The sequence below is a fragment of the Tenrec ecaudatus genome, chromosome 18, assembly GCF_050624435.1.
Source record: "Tenrec ecaudatus isolate mTenEca1 chromosome 18, mTenEca1.hap1, whole genome shotgun sequence".
Classification (NCBI taxonomy): domain Eukaryota; kingdom Metazoa; phylum Chordata; class Mammalia; order Afrosoricida; family Tenrecidae; genus Tenrec; species Tenrec ecaudatus.
Genome location: NC_134547.1, coordinates 40,371,836 through 40,389,708, shown reverse-complemented (window position 1 = coordinate 40,389,708; position 17,873 = coordinate 40,371,836). Strand labels below are relative to the sequence as shown.

Below are 17,873 nucleotides of genomic sequence, written 5' to 3'. Positions count from 1 at the left end.
TCAAGACTGAGCCCGAAGGCCTGCCTCCGCGTGGGTCACTGAAGCCAGCGACATCACTGGCCACTGGTGCTTCTGGACCCCATGTCTGTTTTCAAACTTCTCTCCATGTTTTGACCTTGCCCTGGTTTCACGCGGTTAGGCCCTCTCAGAATAGTCTGCCTGCCTCTCTAAGTCATGCTCCTCTTTCAGGTCTCCGCCGACAGGGAAGAAAGTCCTCTCCCTGAGAATGGTGAGATGTCTCTGATAAAACTACAAGAAACAAGCGTCCTACGGTCAGTTCTGATTTGTAGTGGACCCCACATGGCTCAGAATTGAGCTGTGCTTCGTAGAGCTCCCACTGGCTACGTGTTAGGAAGAAAATAGCCAGGCCTTTCTTCTGACGTGCCTCTAGGTGAACTCAAACAATTATCTTTTCCTTTAACAGTTGTGTCTCTACTAGTTGTACCTATGATTACTATTACTACCTACTTCATTGTTTGAATCTTTCCGAGGTAATTCCAACATCTAATACAGTGCCTGCTACATAATAAATTAAAAACTCACGTTTTTTCATTGATTTGACTTACGCAAACCCAAGACTATAAATCTTTATGAACCTAACAGCCTCACCTTTTTTCTTTGGAGTGGCCAGTGAGTTTGAACCATGTAACTCAGGGCTCTATTGTTACTACCAGGTACGTAGTAATAATGATTAAAAATTAAGCAATGGTAAGTATTGGAAGCAGGATTTTAACCCAGGGCTGAAACCAGAATGAAAGTGGCAGGGTCACAGCTCCTGGACACTGTCACATCATAATAGTTGACACCTGGTCCATTCCCATTCTTCTGGGAATAACACACTGGTTTTCTATTGAGGAGCCTCTCCTTCCCACTCTCAATCCATGAGGTTTAGGGAGGATGGATTGTAGCAGTCTTCAGACATGTCCCAAACCCTGGGCCTGAGCCAACTCAGTCCATCCTGATAGTCACTGTGGCTGGCCCTAGGCCAATGTTAAGGTGATTTTATTTTAAAGTGATATGAAGCTAAAGTCACTGTCTCTTTACATTCTGGCTTTTCTGTACTTCCTCTTGTGTCAGGCAGGGAACACAGATAATTCTAGGATTGTACTAAGGGGAAGATGAGTAAGGGATATATTCATTTAGGTTCAGTAGGATATAGGATGTTCACAGATATAACAGCATCAGCATACATTCTTTCTCTTAAAACAGACACACACACACACCCCGCCCCTAAATAGTATAAGCTTGCATCCACACTGGTCAGTAAAGAGAGTTAATCTGCAACAAATCCTAGGGCTTGGGAACACACTCTCTCCTCAGATGGCTGAGCTCACAGGATGTGCCAGCTGAGTGCTGGGTACCTGTGGTTGCCTCCTTAAAGGGTGAGATTATAGAGAATGGAAGATGGGTCGTGAGCGAGATGAAGAGCATGTGTGTACATGTGAGTGTGGTGTGGATGTGTGAGATTAGGTGTGTGTGCATGAGAAAGTAAGTGCGTACGTATGAAGTATATGTGTAAGTATGTATGAACGTGCGTTAGTAAGAGTGCGTACGTGAAGTTAAGTCAAAACCTGGAGCGCTGCTAACACTCCAGTTCGTACACGCACAAGGTTATTCCAAACGGGACGCACTGAAACATGGTCAGTGGAGGACTGCAGACATGGTCTCTCAGTCGCACACCTGTCGGCCTCGTTAGGGCGCCTTCAAACCAGGACAACAATCACAGCAGGGGCTTCGGAGGGAATTAAATTCAATTAAATTAAATTAAATTTAAGATAGAGCCAATTAAATTCAAGATAGAGAGGCCGGCTCAGAGGGTCATGGTACATGCTTTTTGGAATGCCAAATAGCTAATCTTGATAGTTTCTCAAAGGACATAAAATGAGCAGAGGGAATGACTATGAAAAAGTTTTTAAAACATGGTAAACAGAACTGGTGAGGACAAGGCCAAGAAAGTTGCGTGGAGTATTTTTTTTCCCCATCGGGAGAACGCACCTGCTCGTTCTTTACTAGTAGCAAGGGGAGCCCTGTGAGACTAGCCCTTTGGGAAATTTCACCTTACCTACCCTCCAGCCCTGGTCTCGTCTCTTCAGACTTCTTTTTGCTCTCAACGATCAAAGACCTTTGAAAAGAAGCATGCTTTGAGTCTCTTTCAGATGCCCAAACTACTGTTCAGTGTGGTGTGAGCTGAAAAGCACAGAATTCAAAGAAGCTTTAAAGAGACAGAAACACTGCTTTGCAAAGCATGTATAGACCTAAATGAAGGCATGTCAAGCATACACATGTGTTGTGTGTGAGAGAATATACATATGTGTGTGTGTCTATGTGTTGATGGTGTGGCTTGAACTGGATTTAGACAGCCATTTTAAGCAAGCTGTGCCCTGGGATTTTTCAATTCCATAGGCCAAAATTCAAAGCAAACCAAAACAGAAATCCACCGACTGAGGCTTCTCAAGGGTGGTTCCCGGCTTTACCTACCAGTGGAGATCCAGCCATTACAGACAAGAAATGACACTCAGGGTCTTCTCCTCCCCCCACCCCCAGCTCCTTTCCCCAGGCTACATTTTAATGTCAGCAGATTTTACTTAAGGATTAGTTGTAACTGATGGTAAAGGGAAAGAAGGAAGCCCCTTCCCCACCAAACATCACTCTGTTCTTTTTTTCTCATCAGAGCTCAAGGTTGATTGCCGCTGCGCATTGAGATTTGAATAGGTTTAAGAAGAAGCATCGGTTCAGGGAGGAAGAGGGGAAAAATAAAAAACACCACCATTGGCTAGCAATATCATGTCCCTTGCTCTCTTCCGCCATCCCCACCCAGGTTAAAACATGTGTGATGAAATTCAACTTTAATTCTGAGAGCCCCCAATGAAATGATTAAAAAAAAAATCTAACCCGAGCTACATGAAACTATGAAAGCCTCTCCAGCGTCTGACATAAGTCAGAATTTCCACTGTTCAAGCTGAGCTTTTATGAAGAACAGACTTGAGAGAAACTGCCTAGGTACCAAAGAGCACTGCTTGTTCTCTGTCACCATGCAGAACTCAGGCTTCTGGGGAACTGAAGCATAGCAGAGTCAGGGTTGACTGACACAGTCTGATTGGACAGACTGAACTGAGGGGAAAGAAGCCAGCGGGTGGGGCCTGTCTGTTCCCTCAGGCTGCTTCCTGCTGCTCTCCAGGGAACTCTAGCTCTTCTCATACTTCAAAGGAAGCAACCAGCAAGTCTGGGAGAAGTCTTGACTCTCCCAGTCCCCACCCCCTCTCTCTTTCTCTGGCCCACTAAACTCACACTCATGTACCTATGGACTCAGCGTATCCACATGGGGTCAACCCAACTGGGTGACATCTCAGACCCAACATGTCTGAAATCAGAGCCTTGGCTGTCACCTGACAAAACCTCAGAAATGCCATCATTTTAGTTTTACTTAGCTCCTTAAACCAGAAATCGAAGGCATCACCCATGATCCCTTTCTTTCCTTCATCCACCTCCTCAATCTCACCATCCTGTCACTGGGTGCCAGCGAGTCACCCCGGACTCATGGCAACCCCATGCCCCAAACACCGCCCAGTCTGTGTGCCACCCCTACGATGAATTGGGGATTGAACTGTGGTAATCCATAAGGTTTCGTGGTCTGATATTCAGGAATATATACGCAGACTTTTCTTCCTAATCTGAAGAAAGCTCCATTGAAGTCTATGTGGTACCACACATGGAGTCTTCATTGACCGGCAAGTGCATGCAATGCAGGGGCCGGGAATCAAGCCTAGGTCTCCTACATGAAAGACAAGAATCAAAAGTCTGTCACTGAATGACGGCTGTCCCTCCCCAGAGGCCAGACTAGTCCACTTCGCTTCGGCCCCACAGTGCCCACGCTGAGCCAGTGTCCGGCCCTCTGATTGCCAACGCCCCTCTTCTGGCTCTCACAGCTCTGCCTCCCGCCCACATGGTCCAGACATCGTAGAACACAATAGTCTTGTTAAATTGGAATCAGAGTCAGTGCTCATCGATCTAATACTCTCCGATGGTTTCTTTTCAAAAGTGCATGGTTGGACCTGGGCTGACACTTCCCCCTTGTCCCTAATGTCTGTTTTTTTTTGTTTTATTTGAATCACATCCACCTTCTTCATGTTCTTTCTCAAACACGAAGTTCCTTCCACCTTGATACGCTCACTTCTCCGGGCTGCCCTCCCTCGGTGGCCTCCCGTGGCTGGCTTCGTCCTGGAAGCTGCATCTCAGCTGAACTGCCACCTCCTCAGTAGGCTGACCTCTCTCGGGAACTGTGGAAACATGCCTGCTCGCTGGCGGGCTTACTATTTCCTCAGCACCGCCTATCTTGTGGGAGCAGCCTGAGAGCAGGGCCTCTATGTGCAACAAGAGTTCACGAGGAACACAAGAGTGGGGAGAGATTCTTGCCTCCGTTTGTGGGTGATTTTGGACACCCACAAACTTCTTTCTGAGGGGACCGAAGTCCTCCCGAGGAGAATAACTGCCTGGTTTTAGTGACTTCTGGGGGCCAACTTTCATTCTTATAGTATTCTTTGAGCACTTATAGCATGCCAGGCCCTGTGTGACAGGCATTTTGGGGTCGAAGGAACCATTTGGAGGTTCTACTGGGGCTACAGCAGTTTTAAAACTAGACGTTGTTTGATCTAGACCAGGTAAAAATACATATTAGTCTCTCTTGAAGAAAATTAAACCCTGCAGGGTAGCAATGATGAAACATACAACTGTCCTCTAGTTCTTAAATGCTCCCCCCCACTATCATGATCCCAAATCTACCTTACAAATTTGGCTAGACCAGAGGATGTACACTGGTACAGATAGAAATGGAAACACAGGGAATCCAGGATGGATGATCCCTTCAGGACCAGTGGTGTGAGTGGCAATCCTGGGAGGGTAGAGGGAAGGTGGGGTAGAAAGGGGGAACCGATTACAAGGATTTACATATAACCTCCTCCCTGGGGGATGGACAACAGAAAAGTGGGTGAAGGAAGACATCGGACAGGGTAACATATGACAAAATAATAATAATTTATAAATTATCAAGGGTTCAGGAGGTAGAGGGGAACAGGGAGGGGGGAAATGAGGAGCTGATATCAAGGGCTGAAGTAGAAAGCAAATGTTTTGAGACTGATGATGGCAACAAATGTACAAATGTGCTTGACACAATGGATGTATGTATGGATTGTGATAAGAATTATATGAACCCCCAATAAAATGATTTAAAAAAAATCAAACCCTAACAACTAACTGGAGTTCCCTGATACTGCAAATGGTTAATGGCTCAGATGCAAAATACAAAGTTGGATATTTGAGTCCACCCAGAGGCAAATCAAAAGGCAATCTTGGCTGTCAATGTCTGAAAAATGAGCCATTGAAACCCTGAGGAAGCATACGTCTCCCTTGGCACACCGCGTCACTACACTCTGGAGTTGACTCAACAGTGACAGGTGGTACATGAAATGATAAACAGCATGTCATCTTGCTGGGTTCTACAAGGGCCTGGCTTGTACCAGGGCTTCCATGAATTAACTTGCCAGTGCTGAGATGCTTCCACTGCCACTTGATCCACAAGACTTTCCACCCACCTGCCTGTGGTCTTCCTGCATTCAGCGTCATTGCATGTGTTCCATGAGTTGGAAGAGGAATGTACAGACCGGTATTGGACATATGAGCTAATATCAACTTATGGACTTGATCTGGACTGGGTTGGGATGTTTTTTTAAATACACAATTGCTCTTTTATATAAAGCCCTCTCTTACATATATATGGGTGTCATGGACTTGTTTTTCTAGTCAACCCTGACTAACACATACCTCATCGTATTCGCAATAATGCCAAGCAATGGACCACCCTGCCCAAATGAAGAAACTGACATGCAGAAATGTGAAATGACTTTTCCAAGGTCACATCATGAGTTCTGGTAAAGCCAGAGATTGAGATCTGACTTTACAACAAACAAAGCAAACACACTCACTGCCGCTGAGTGGATGCCAACTCAGTGACCCTGTGGGGCAGGGTAGAAGTGCCCCCCAGGAGTTTTCAGAGACTAAATGTCTGCAGGAGTGGAAACCCCAGTCTTTGTCCCGAGGAGAGGCTGGGAGTTTTACACTGCTGACCCTGCAGACTGCAACCCCACCCATCACCACTAAGCCACCAGTCAGGTAGGTGTTGAGCTGCTGACTTTTAAAGCCCATGCACATCCCCCGAGAGGTAGAAGACCCCAAGGACCCACAGGGGAGGCAGTTGGGACCGTACAGATTCTGAGAGTCCGTGAGCTCAGAGTGGGGCTGTTTAGCCCCAGGGCCTCAGTCCCACAAGTGATGCTTGGTGGAGTATGTCCTACTAGTTCCCTCGGGCTGGGGAACAAAGCTGAGCTACCAGCCCTGCAGTTCCACCCCAAGGTCAGGCCAGTGGCCAATAAAATCTGTTCAGCAGCAGTGCTGGGACCCTACGTGGAGGGCTCTCCTAACTCCAGTGGTTTGGGGAGCCTCCTGGAAAAAAGATCAGACCATCGGCATGGATTGGGTTCTGTCGAGTCTGCTTTCTTAGAGGATGTCAAGCAGGCTGCACACTGTCTACTATCCCCACCTTGAGTCCAGAGGTTGGGGGACAAGAATCAGATATTTAAGGGTGCTGGGGTACAGTGGGCAGTGGCCTACAGGCTGCACCATAGGAGTGAGCCCAGAGGCTGGTCCAGAGTAGGGACACACTACGTGGAGAGGCAGAGAGGGTCTCTTTCAATGGGGACTTTGCAATGAGAAACTGGGGAGGTGGGGGCAATAGCTAGAACCCACAATGGGTAAGGCGGATATCATCCGACTGGAGGCCTCCTGGGCTCACTCAGGGTGGCACAGGGCTGCCAAACATGCCTGGCACCAAATTCCACCTCAGGGCACAAGCCACCTCACTTCCACTGGGGAGGTGGGGTAGACAACAGGGTGCTGAAAATGAACATGGGGTCAACCACCCTTGCCTCCAGATGCCTGCATAGTAAGCAGAAGGAAGGCCCCACCGCTCCTCTGCTCCCTGTCCAAACTCCCTCCCACCCCCGCCGCAGCCAGCCAGCTCACTGAGCTTGTGGCTTTTGATGTTTACCTTATTTTTCCCACAGTTCAAAGGAAACTCTGCAGCCCCAACCCTTTCACAAAACCCAGCCTTAATCTCTCATCCCCTGCACTCTCGCAGCTGGCCCGTTAAGGTGGTTAAAATCGCTGGACTGGGGCCAGCTTTACGTAACAGCGCAGAAGCAAAAGTCATCCTCTCCCGGGATGCCTGAAAGACTTCTTTTTATCTCTGTGCTTCAGATGACCTTTGTTCTCCCTCAAACAGCCTTCCAGACAGTCAATGAACTTGGCCAACGGGAAGACAGGAGTTTCAGAATTTAGGTTCTTCTCCCTGGACCAGGAGCACACAGAGGTGTCTGCAGGTCCAGTGGCTCTTTAGGGCCAGAACTCAGCTGCCGCTTGTCCCATGAGACCCATCCTGGAGTGCATGGCCTTAGACGCCTATGCCAAGTGTCACTGGATCCAGAGGCCATCCACGGAATTTCAGAGGTTCCCCCAAGCAAGTCCAGGCACTTAGCTGGAATAAGCCAGAGAAGCCCCCCTATCTTCTTATTTTGTTTTTTATTAATTCTGTCATTTTTTATTTCACCAGGCACATAGGATCGTACACATATTGCCCACACTCTCGGAGTACAGCTCACAGTCTGACTCACCCCACTCCAGAGGGGGAGAGTTAGGCCCAGAGAGGAAAGGACTTGCCCCAAGATCACACAGCAAGATGGGGGAGGAGGCAGGTCTTTGGGCTTTTCGGCTAGCGCTACTCCTACTTCACTGAAACAAAGCTCATTCTCCAAACACAGAGAATCGTAAGAGTGACCTTCTCCTCTCTTTAGTAGGAAGTGGATTCTGTAGGTCGGTGATTTCATGTCCATTTGTAGATTTCAGGGTTAGCCACCAGGGAACTAAAAAAAAAATGAAGTTTTCTACTCTCACTAATAAATGATGGATAGAGGAAAGAATAAACTAAAATAAAACTGGACTCTGTTGAGTTGATTATAACTCATGGCAACAGGACAAAGTAGAACGGATCCACAGGATTTCCAGGTTTATATTCTTTAGAGTAGCAGACTGTGTATCTCTTCCCATGGAGTGGCTAGCAGATTAGAACCACTGGCCTTCTGGTTAGCTTCTGAGCTCTTACCCACTGCATCAGCAGGACTCCTTAGATGGAAATACAAATGGAACGATATAAAAATGATAATGGAAGACAGCTAATAGATTAAGGGGTGAGTAGATGGTTGGCTGATAAATGAGGGATTGGGGCTCGTTGGCTGAAGTAGAAAGAAGGGTGGATGATAGATGGAGCGAGGGATGAATAGATGAGAAGGTTGGATAGATGAGCCATAGATTTATGGAGGTGTGCATGGATGAGTGGGTGGGTGGGTAGGTGGACAGTGAATGGGTGATGGATGGACAAAAGAATGAATTGGCCGGTAAACCACTGTGTGAATGAGTACATGAAGAAATAGTGAAATGATGCCGAAGTTCATGAATGAATGTTGAGTCCCAGAGACGTGCAGCAGGTCTTTGTAGGCACCAATTCCTAGCATCTCTCTATAGAACCAAGGAAGACAGTTGAGGCTGAGGGGAGCCCAAGTAATGGTGGAAACCACAGCCACTTAAACCCTGAGTGCAAACATCAATTCTATAGGCAAACACACTCAGGAGACACCACACACGCTGTTTTTTGTAAGGCCTACTCATATTTGAGCAAGGGCTAGTCCACCGTGATATAATCCTTAAAGGAACCATAGGTCCCCAGCATGCTTCAAACTTCTAGGCAACTTGAAAATCTCTAAAACAAAGCTTCTCAAACACTGTGTATACAATCACTTGGACAGCTTGTTAGCATGTAGATTCCGACTCAGCAGTCTTGGGATGAAGAGTTTACATTTCTAAGCTAGGGACCCTTGGGAACTTTCTGACATTGTCTGATAGTCTCTAGCTGGTGTCACCGTCTCGCCCACGGGACTCAAGGGAGATCTTGACCTAAGACCCAAGCATCCTGTATCACTTCATTCAGGTCTGCCCAGTGGGGATTACTCACAGCCAGGATTACTACTGGATCCAGCTAGGGACCTCCTAAAGGGGGAAGGAACTGTTTAAACTCTGGGTGCCTATTTGACTGTGTGTGTAACCAATTTCTGCTTGTGGCAGTCTAGTCTGTGCGGCTCCACAGCGAGGAGGCCCTAAGCCACAGAGTCTGACTGGGTCCTAACCTGCAACCCCAAGGTCACAACTTACAGCACAATGCAGACTGGCCTCCTCTGTGGAAGCTGACCAGACATGGAGCTTATATAGCTACTCCTTAGCCAGGACGGACTTAAAGTTCTTAAGAGGGATGTGGTCAGACAGGTCTGTGTGCCCTCATTCAGAGGCACCTCCTTCTTTTATCTGCTGCGCCCCTGATCAGGGGTTCGACATGCACCATGGGTAATCACCAGTCCCAGCCTGCTAGACTGTGATCAAATATCTTGTCTTTAGACTATTATGATTTTATCCTTACCACCTTAGACTTTGTTTTTCATTGTTTTCTGTTGGATCTCCTGATACAAGGGGATATAGGGAATACAATGGTAGGGTGGGAGGTGATAGGGAGGGCTTTCTGGAGTAAATAATGAAGGTGGGAGGGGGCAGGGAGCACCAGAATGGATTGTGGTTGCATAACTCATCTGAAAAGTGATTTCAAGACCATGGTGGGGAGGATGCTCTAAAATTGATGCAGTAATGGCTGTTCAATTCTCCTTGAGATGAACGAACAATTAAATTCTGGAAGTATATTATATGTACATTATATGCCAATAAAACTGTTGAGAAAAAAGTGAAAAGTAAAAAAAAAACACAACTTGACAAAATCTCTTAGGATTGTGGTATAAAGTAGGAGCCCCTAATAAAATTTTATATATATATATATATATATATATATATATATATATATATATATATATATAAAGATTGTGGTATAAAACTAAAATCAGGATGACTCTTCAGTTGTGCCAGGTTGAATGGCCATCCTTTGGAGTTGATTGGCCCCCCAAAGGCACATATAGTCCAGGACATTTGGAATGTGGCCATGGGGAGCCCTGGTCACCCTGACCACTTACCCTATATAGATTTTTTGATTAAGTATAGCCTGTTCCTTACCTCCATGGGCCTGGCATCATTGCACTAGGCAGGAAAGGAGTCAGATTTTTGTTACTCAAAATGAAAGCCAAACTCCACAGACAGTCACTAAACTGTCCCTAAGGAAGAGCCGCACAACTTTCCACCACTGCCTGCAGCAGCCAGTCTCCTGGACACGCCACCACCCTCAGTCTCCCTGCTGCTCTGAGCACCAACTCTGGTGGCCGGCCCCAGTACTCCCCGCCCACCCAGCCATTCCCAGTTTGGCTGCAAGTCATCTTTGTTCCTCTACCTGAGTCCAGGAATCCACCTTAACCCGCCGGACAATTCCAGGTCCAAAAAACCTTGCCACTCCAACTGTACCCCGACAGGACAATGGTACCCAGACAGCCCCCATTTGGGGCCACTTTGGCATCTCTGACCTCCTCAACTGAAAAAATAAGCCCCCCTCTATGCAGAGAAGCCACAGGCTCTGATTAAATCTGTTGATTCATTGATCCATACCTATATTCCCACCTGGCATCACAGTACCAGCTTCTCGTCACTCCTTTTAATACCGAAGAAAGCAGGCACAGTGCCCGAGAGGCAGGAAAGTACCTACAAATACCTTCCCTCCAGGGGTCCCTTGATCCCACACAGTGGACACAGGCATTCCTGGATGCCTGGCCCAAATGGATCTTCCTTATTCTGGAGGGGCAGGCTGCTCTGACCAGCATTGGGTGGCCCTTTTGAAGGGGTTCTACTTCGCGAGGTGAAACCCCAAGTACATGTCTAAAGCAGCCACGGTACTGCAGGAATGCCCAGGAGAATACTGTGAGCGACTGTGTGAAGCACATTGCATCAACACCCCAGTAGCCCCTCGCAGCTAACAGAGTGTCACTCTAATCAGCCAGCCCATTTTTGCCTTTGAATGGAGGAACGGACCTCTAGAAGTAAGAGCCAACTGACATGGACTTCCTTACCCCAAGGGTAAAAACATGTGCCTACCTTGTTCAGAGAGGCCTTAAAATCAGACTTTGACAGCTTTCCCAGAAACAAGCTAAACTTCTTACTTTTCCAGTCTGTGGATGGTTTGCTCTTTGAGAGCGAAACCAAGGAAGACTGTTGGACAGGGACACTTGCGCTCCTGCAGCTCTTGGTATCATGGAAAAAGGCACACCTATGTCAGCAATGTGTTCAATACCTGGTGTTTTCACCTTGCAGAGGGATGTTGCTCGCTGGAACCTGAGAGAAAAGAGGTCATCTCCTCCATCCCTCCACCTTCCAGCGGGTTAAAACTTACACGAAGCCCACTGCCCTCAGAACCTAGGGAAAATTAAGTCCATGAACTGGACCCTGAAGGCAACAATGGGAAAGTTCTGCCAGGAAACTGGCCTCAAATGGCCCAAGGTTCCTCCTTATGTCCTTCTCTACACTCGGTGCACCCTGGGTCCCAGCGGATACTCGCCTTTGGAAAAAAGGTTTTGAAATAATATTTGGGATACCCCCACCCCTAGTAAGACAATTCAGGGGTGACCCCACTGCCATAGGACTGCAAGGCCTCAGCGAAGACCTCCAAGCCCTAGGAGCTGCCCTGAAAGACATCCACCATGCCATGCTAGTTAGGTGTCAGGGCCCCTTGGGAAATCCAGTCTATACTTTTCAGCATGGTGGCTCTTTGAAAAAAACAAACAAACAAGAAATAGGAAGCCTTAAAGCTGGCATGAGCTACACCCCATACCATAATATTGGTCATTCCGACTGCTGTTAAAGTTACAGGGCACGTGGATCCATCACACCCGAGTAAGAAGCTCATGCCCCGGATGCTCCTAGGTAGACCTCCAGCCAGATTCCTTCGAACCTGCTCAAACTGACACTGAGAGGAGAGCCGCCTGCTGGGAAAGACGACAGCCCTGTCCTAGGCACTGGACTGGAAGCTGACTAGTCTATGCACCACAGAAGCCTGAGGATCTGCGGAGACTGAGCCCCTCCTGAGCTGTGACCTGTGGAGCATGCCCTGCTGGGAAGCCTAGCTCTCATATTTGCCTTAGGACTGGCCATCCTGCCCCCGAAGAATGATTCATCTTTCAGCGAGCGCTCCTAGGGGACATCCATATTGTTGTTTAGCCCTCTTGGGACCTTTCATCTGCTTATAGTGCCCACAGCACCACAGCTGGTCCTTAACGGCACCATCTCGAGGGACCTTGTTGTCCTCGAGTTCCGTGCCTGCCTAGCACTCAACTGTGGCGATCTCACTGCCCAGTGGCTACTAGCTGCCTCCACGATGTATCTGTGCCCCAAACCTCAACGGGGACTGTGGTGGGTCCTGGAAAATGAGAATTGAGCTGTGGGCAAGGGACCTGTGTGTGGGTGCATCCTGGGATCTTTGTGCTCACTGGGGAGATGCCCTCTGGACCCCGAGATTAGCTGTCAGGGAATCAAGAACAAACGCCATGTGGTTAGGGGACAACAAGCTCCCAACTGTCAACCACAATAGCAAAGCAGCCCCCTTCATGTCCCTGGTACCTAATTTACACCAAGGGGGGGACCCTGAAAGTCTATAAGTAGCAAAAATAATGGGCATCAAAGGGGGGGGGGATGTAAGGAAAATCGTAATAGGGAATTTTACCCTTTGAAAAAGAAACCCAAGGCACTGCCTTCCCCCATATACTTCCTCATCCCAGGAGCGCACCCATCCCCCAGCCCAGTTCCTCTTACTGAGGACCCTGTGTCCCTGCCTGCACTAGAAATCGCTGCCTATTGTCCACGGTGCCCTTGCTCATGCAGATAACGAATAAAAGTTACGCCCCCAACCCCCACCCACGGACATTCAGGGCTTCAGAACACATTCAGCTTCTGGAACACTAGTTCCTCTGGGTACCAAATAATACATTTTTCCTCTTTCAAGTTCTCCAAGAGTGCTGTCTGGTCACTCCCAGTCACGGTTTTGCCGCTTTGCTGTTACAACACAACTTGTCCACGTCCTTACCGTTAATATAAAGAGGAACCAGGATGTGAAGGGGTGGGAGTGGGAGACTAGCTTAGAACCAACCCAAACTGACTTTCCCTCCCATTCCAGGTCCCACCCGCTCTCCTCACCCAGAGCCAGCCTTTCTCTTCAGTCGTATCTAAAGGTTTTCTAAAGGGACAAAAAGGCAGACTACACCCCTGCTCCTGTCACCTCACTGTTCAAGGGAGAGAGCTGGGGGCTTTACCTTCCAGTTGAAAGTCCTCTTCCTCCTCTTCACTGTGTGTTTCTCTGAGAACTGCACCCACAAAGTCCTAGAGTAAGACAACGCAGGCATTACCACACTGTCAGGGAGACAGGGAGGTAGCTTTGGGATATTAGAGGTGATGTCCCCTATCCCCTCACAGAAGGGTCACAAGAAAGGGATGAGCCAGCCCGGGCACCATATAGCACTGATGAAACACACAACATCCCTCTAGTTCTTCCTTGCATCCTCCCTTCCACTATCAGGACCCCAGTTCTACCTTTCAAATCCGGCTAGACCAGAGCATGTACACTGCACAGATAAGAAAGTTCTCAACACATGGAATCCAGGGCAGATGAATCCCTCAGGAACAGTCATGGGAGTCACAATACCATGAGGGTAGGGGAAGGTACCCTCATGGGGAGAAAAGGAAGACTGATTGCAACGATCGACGTATAACCTGCTGTCTCCCCACCCCCCGTGATGAACAAAAGAAACATAGGTGAAGAGAGATAGCAAGTAGTGTAAGATATGAAAACAACAATAATTTATCATTTATCAAGGGTTCATGAGGGTAGGGGAGGCGGAGAGAAAGAGGAGCTGATACCAAGGGCTCAAGTAGAAAGTAAATGTCTTGAAAATGATGATGGCAACATATGTACAAATGTGCTTGATACAATGGATGTCTGGATTGTTATAGGAGCATTAAGAACCCCCAATAAAATGATTTATTAAAATTTAAAAAGAAGCCATGTCCCCAGTTGCAAGGAAGCAAGCAGTGTTCTACATTTAGATCACCTGAGATGAAGTCAACTGCACAGAAAGGGTTAGCGATCACAGTGTTCCTTCAAACAATGTGTTCTCTGCCAACAGCCCTCCCTCAAATACTACATAGGACCATCCGCATCCCTTACAAATAAAGCCCCACCCTCTGTCCCAAAGATCAGAAAATGCCCTTTATCCATCTCCGTGAGCCAACTTGGACACAGGAGCCTCCCCTATGAGCCCCAAGAAGAGACCTAAATTTGGATCCGTCCTGCATCAGAGGGTCCGAGGTAGCTGTCTGGTACATTGATACAGAAGTGAGAAGGGCGTTGGTGCTTAACATAAAACCCAAACTCTTCAGCATTCAGGAACCCACATGCTATCCATCCACTGATATTCAAGTGAACCTCCCATCTTTTTTCAGTGCACACACGCCCCGGAAACCAGTCTGAGCTGGGCCCATGCTCTGCCTAGTCCCATGCTTGCATTAAAGACTGGCATCCCGTCCTACAAGGCAGGGCTTCTTACAAACAGCCTAGACAGGCTGCCACTCAGGTGCTGTCATGTTGGCAAGGGGAGGGAATTTGGTTGGTTCCACAGGCTGGTGAATTTCTATCTGAACCCTCCCCAGCAGGAAGGAGCCAGATGTAGACGTTAGACCAGGACTTATCCAACTCTGCTCTATGTCTACAGAAACCTTCTGTCAACAAGAATACTGCGATCAAGAAAAATTAGCTTAAACAAAGTTAAACAAGTTCCCTTATTGCAGGGGAAGTCTCTACTGGTAGAGGTTTGAGCCTGCCTAGAAATGTCTACAGAAGAAAGGTCTGGTGATCTGCTTTCTAAAAAGCAGCCATTGACAACCCTATGGAAGCAGTTCTACTCTGATGTGTTTGGCTCACCCTGAGACACAGCCAATGCAACAGCAATGTTTTGGGTTTTCTTGTTTTTTGTTTTGGTCTTACTGTAGGATTTATCCGGCCTATATTATGTTACCGACTCTCTAAGTGCTAAAGTAGGTTGCATTCCCCAAAATCTATTTACGCTATGTTGTTTGTTTTCCAAAAGCATCTCATGGAAGTTGTGTTCCAAATAACCTTATTCATTCGCTTCCCTCAAAGAAGACAAAATCATTTGTCTTGGTGGGGAAAGATGAGGTTGGGCAGTTGTTGGTGGTGGTGGTAACATAATCTGGTGTCAATTTGAGACTACTAAGAGTGAAGGGGTGGAGGATAGCCTGTCAATCAGGTCACAGCTGGATGACCTCATTTGGAGGAGCAATGGAGATAAATAACTCACTGGAGACCAGAGACACTCACTCCCTCTGAGACATTCCTGTTGACAAGCCACATGGAGCTAAGCTGAACGTAGCCAGGGTCCTGGAGCTGGAGGAGCCACCTGGAGACCCACATCAGTCAGAGATGCTTCCACCGCTACTGGATCCATAAAAACGCTTCCAACACACTGGCATGTGCTCTTTCCTCCTGCATTTGCTGTCATTGCATGAGCTGCACAAGCATGAAGAAGAATTTATAGACTGGTAACGGTCATGTAGCATAATAACGGATAGATGGCCATAACGTGGGCTGGGCTGGCATGATTTCTTAGTATACAATTCCTCTTTGATATAAAGCTCTCTCTTACATACGTATGAGTGTCTCCCTGGATTTGTTTCTCTAGTCTACCCAGACTAACACGGGTATGGGAGGGGGGGACCTCATGCCCATATTCTCTCTCGATGCTCAGAATGATGCTGCAATAGTACTTCTCCAACAACAAAAAAAAATCTCTAGCAATGAGGCCAAACTCTGCGCCATCTAAAACTTTTCTTTAAAAAAAAAGAGAACAGAAATTTTAAAAAAATTTCTCCTTGTGGGGGCAAAGTACAGCATTTCAGATTTTTAAAGAATTATCAGTGCAACTCTTGATGAAAAAGAAAAACAATGTTTTGCATAGTTGATATTACCACTGGACATAAGCAGAGGTAAGCGTTTTGTTTTTGTTTTTTAGGGCAAACAGCGAACCTTTACTGGATCAGGGTAAGTTTTATCCCTTCATTCACAACACTTTTTCAAAATGTTTGTAGTGTGGTTATTCAGACTCATGGTGTCCCAATTACCTCAGAACGAGGCTACTTTATTCCTCATCAGATGGCTACTCTCTCCGCCACTGACAATCACTATAATCACTGAGCATCTCCTAGATTTGTAAACTGGCTATGTGTGTAAACAGCATTGGAGTTGACAGGGGCACGGAGTGACAGTGACAGAAAGAGATGAACTCGGGCGGCATCATTACACAGTGGGAATGCCCAGCAGTTAATTAAATTTGGTCTCTCATGTCAGAGAAAATCGGATGCCACCTCTTCTGAAAGGCAGGCAGATAACAGTTCCTGACAGAGGCCAGCTACTGTTTTCAAGAACTGTTTTCAAAGCAAAACTTCCTCCCTCAGATCTTTGCATGCTGACCCTGGCCACCACCCTTTCTGCACCATGTAAGGCTAACAGCATTCACAGGACAGGCACTTCTGAGGTTTAGCATCTTCTTCACGACGCCATCAGAGGAGTTAAAGACTTAAAACATCACCAACCAGTAAGCCTTATATGCAAGCAACCCTGCTGTGTGTGCAAGGCACCACAGTCATGACATGTCAGTGCTCTCTGACATTTCATGACATTTCAGTGCTCTCTGAGGAGAACTGACTGCTAGGAAGACCAAGCTCTTAACACTCAAAGCAGAGTTCTGGTCAGTCCCGGGGCTGGCTTCTCACTGTGACACTGTGCACTGCTCTGTGTGACAAAGTCCTGCAATGGCCTGCCGGGCACTGTAGAGGGGAAGGGAATGCTCAGTGACAGTAAAATATATTCTGTCTACTGAGTCCAGAGTCTCAAGTCTAGAGTTATTAGCATGAGCTGTCCATCCAGACACAGGTTCAAATCTTGGCTCTATCATCGCCTATCATTGCCTTTATCCCTTGGTCCCTCAGGCGACTGACTCATCTGTAAAAAGGACATAGGAACCAATCACAACAACAATCCTAAAACAGCTAATATTGTGCATTCCATAGCATCATATTATTGTTGCCTCCCATCAAGCTTACCCCAGATTCATGATCCTACTGCGCACAACATCCCGGCCCCGTGCCATCCCCACGATCAACTATGGATTAGACCATTGTGATACACATGGTTGTCACTGCTGAGTTTGGGAAGTTGATCGTCAGGCCTTTCTTCCCAATCTGGCTTATTCTGGAAGCTCCACGGGAACCTGTTCAGCACAGCAACACTGACAAGTAGGTAGAGGGTGCAACTGGCCAGGAGTTAAATTCTACCACTGAGTCACTACTGTCCTTGCTAAGCACTCTCTATATAACTGAATATTGTTCTGTCGATAATCAACTAGACTGCAGTGGGCAAGTGCATGCATTTGTGTGTGTTTGTGTGTTTCTTTATATATGAATGCGCACATACATATATATTCATTCATATTAGTTTCTTCCAAAAGTTCATGGAAAAATTAAATGAAAAGATAAAGGAACTCTATAAAAGAACTATAGCATATATATATATATAATCTAGAAGTTTATGGAAAAATATAAATAATATATGAACATCTTAGATCATCCCTATAACCTTGTTTTTCTGTCTCAAAAGATGTAAATACTCATAAGAACAATTTGCTAAAGGTGTTAAGTGAAAGTTGTGACTGTTACCATCTCCCTCCCCC

General features: G+C 47.0%; 1 protein-coding gene across 1 annotated transcript in view; it reads right to left on the bottom strand.

Annotated features, from left to right (window-relative positions):
- The window catches only part of NKD1 (NKD inhibitor of Wnt signaling pathway 1), a 91,395-nt gene that overhangs the window by 24,796 nt on the left and 48,726 nt on the right, over positions 1-17,873 (bottom strand). Inside the window, exon 5 of the mRNA XM_075537484.1 lies at positions 13,386-13,452. Within this exon, the coding sequence (XP_075393599.1) occupies positions 13,386-13,452 (67 nt within the window). The remainder of the gene's footprint in view (positions 1-13,385; positions 13,453-17,873) is intronic.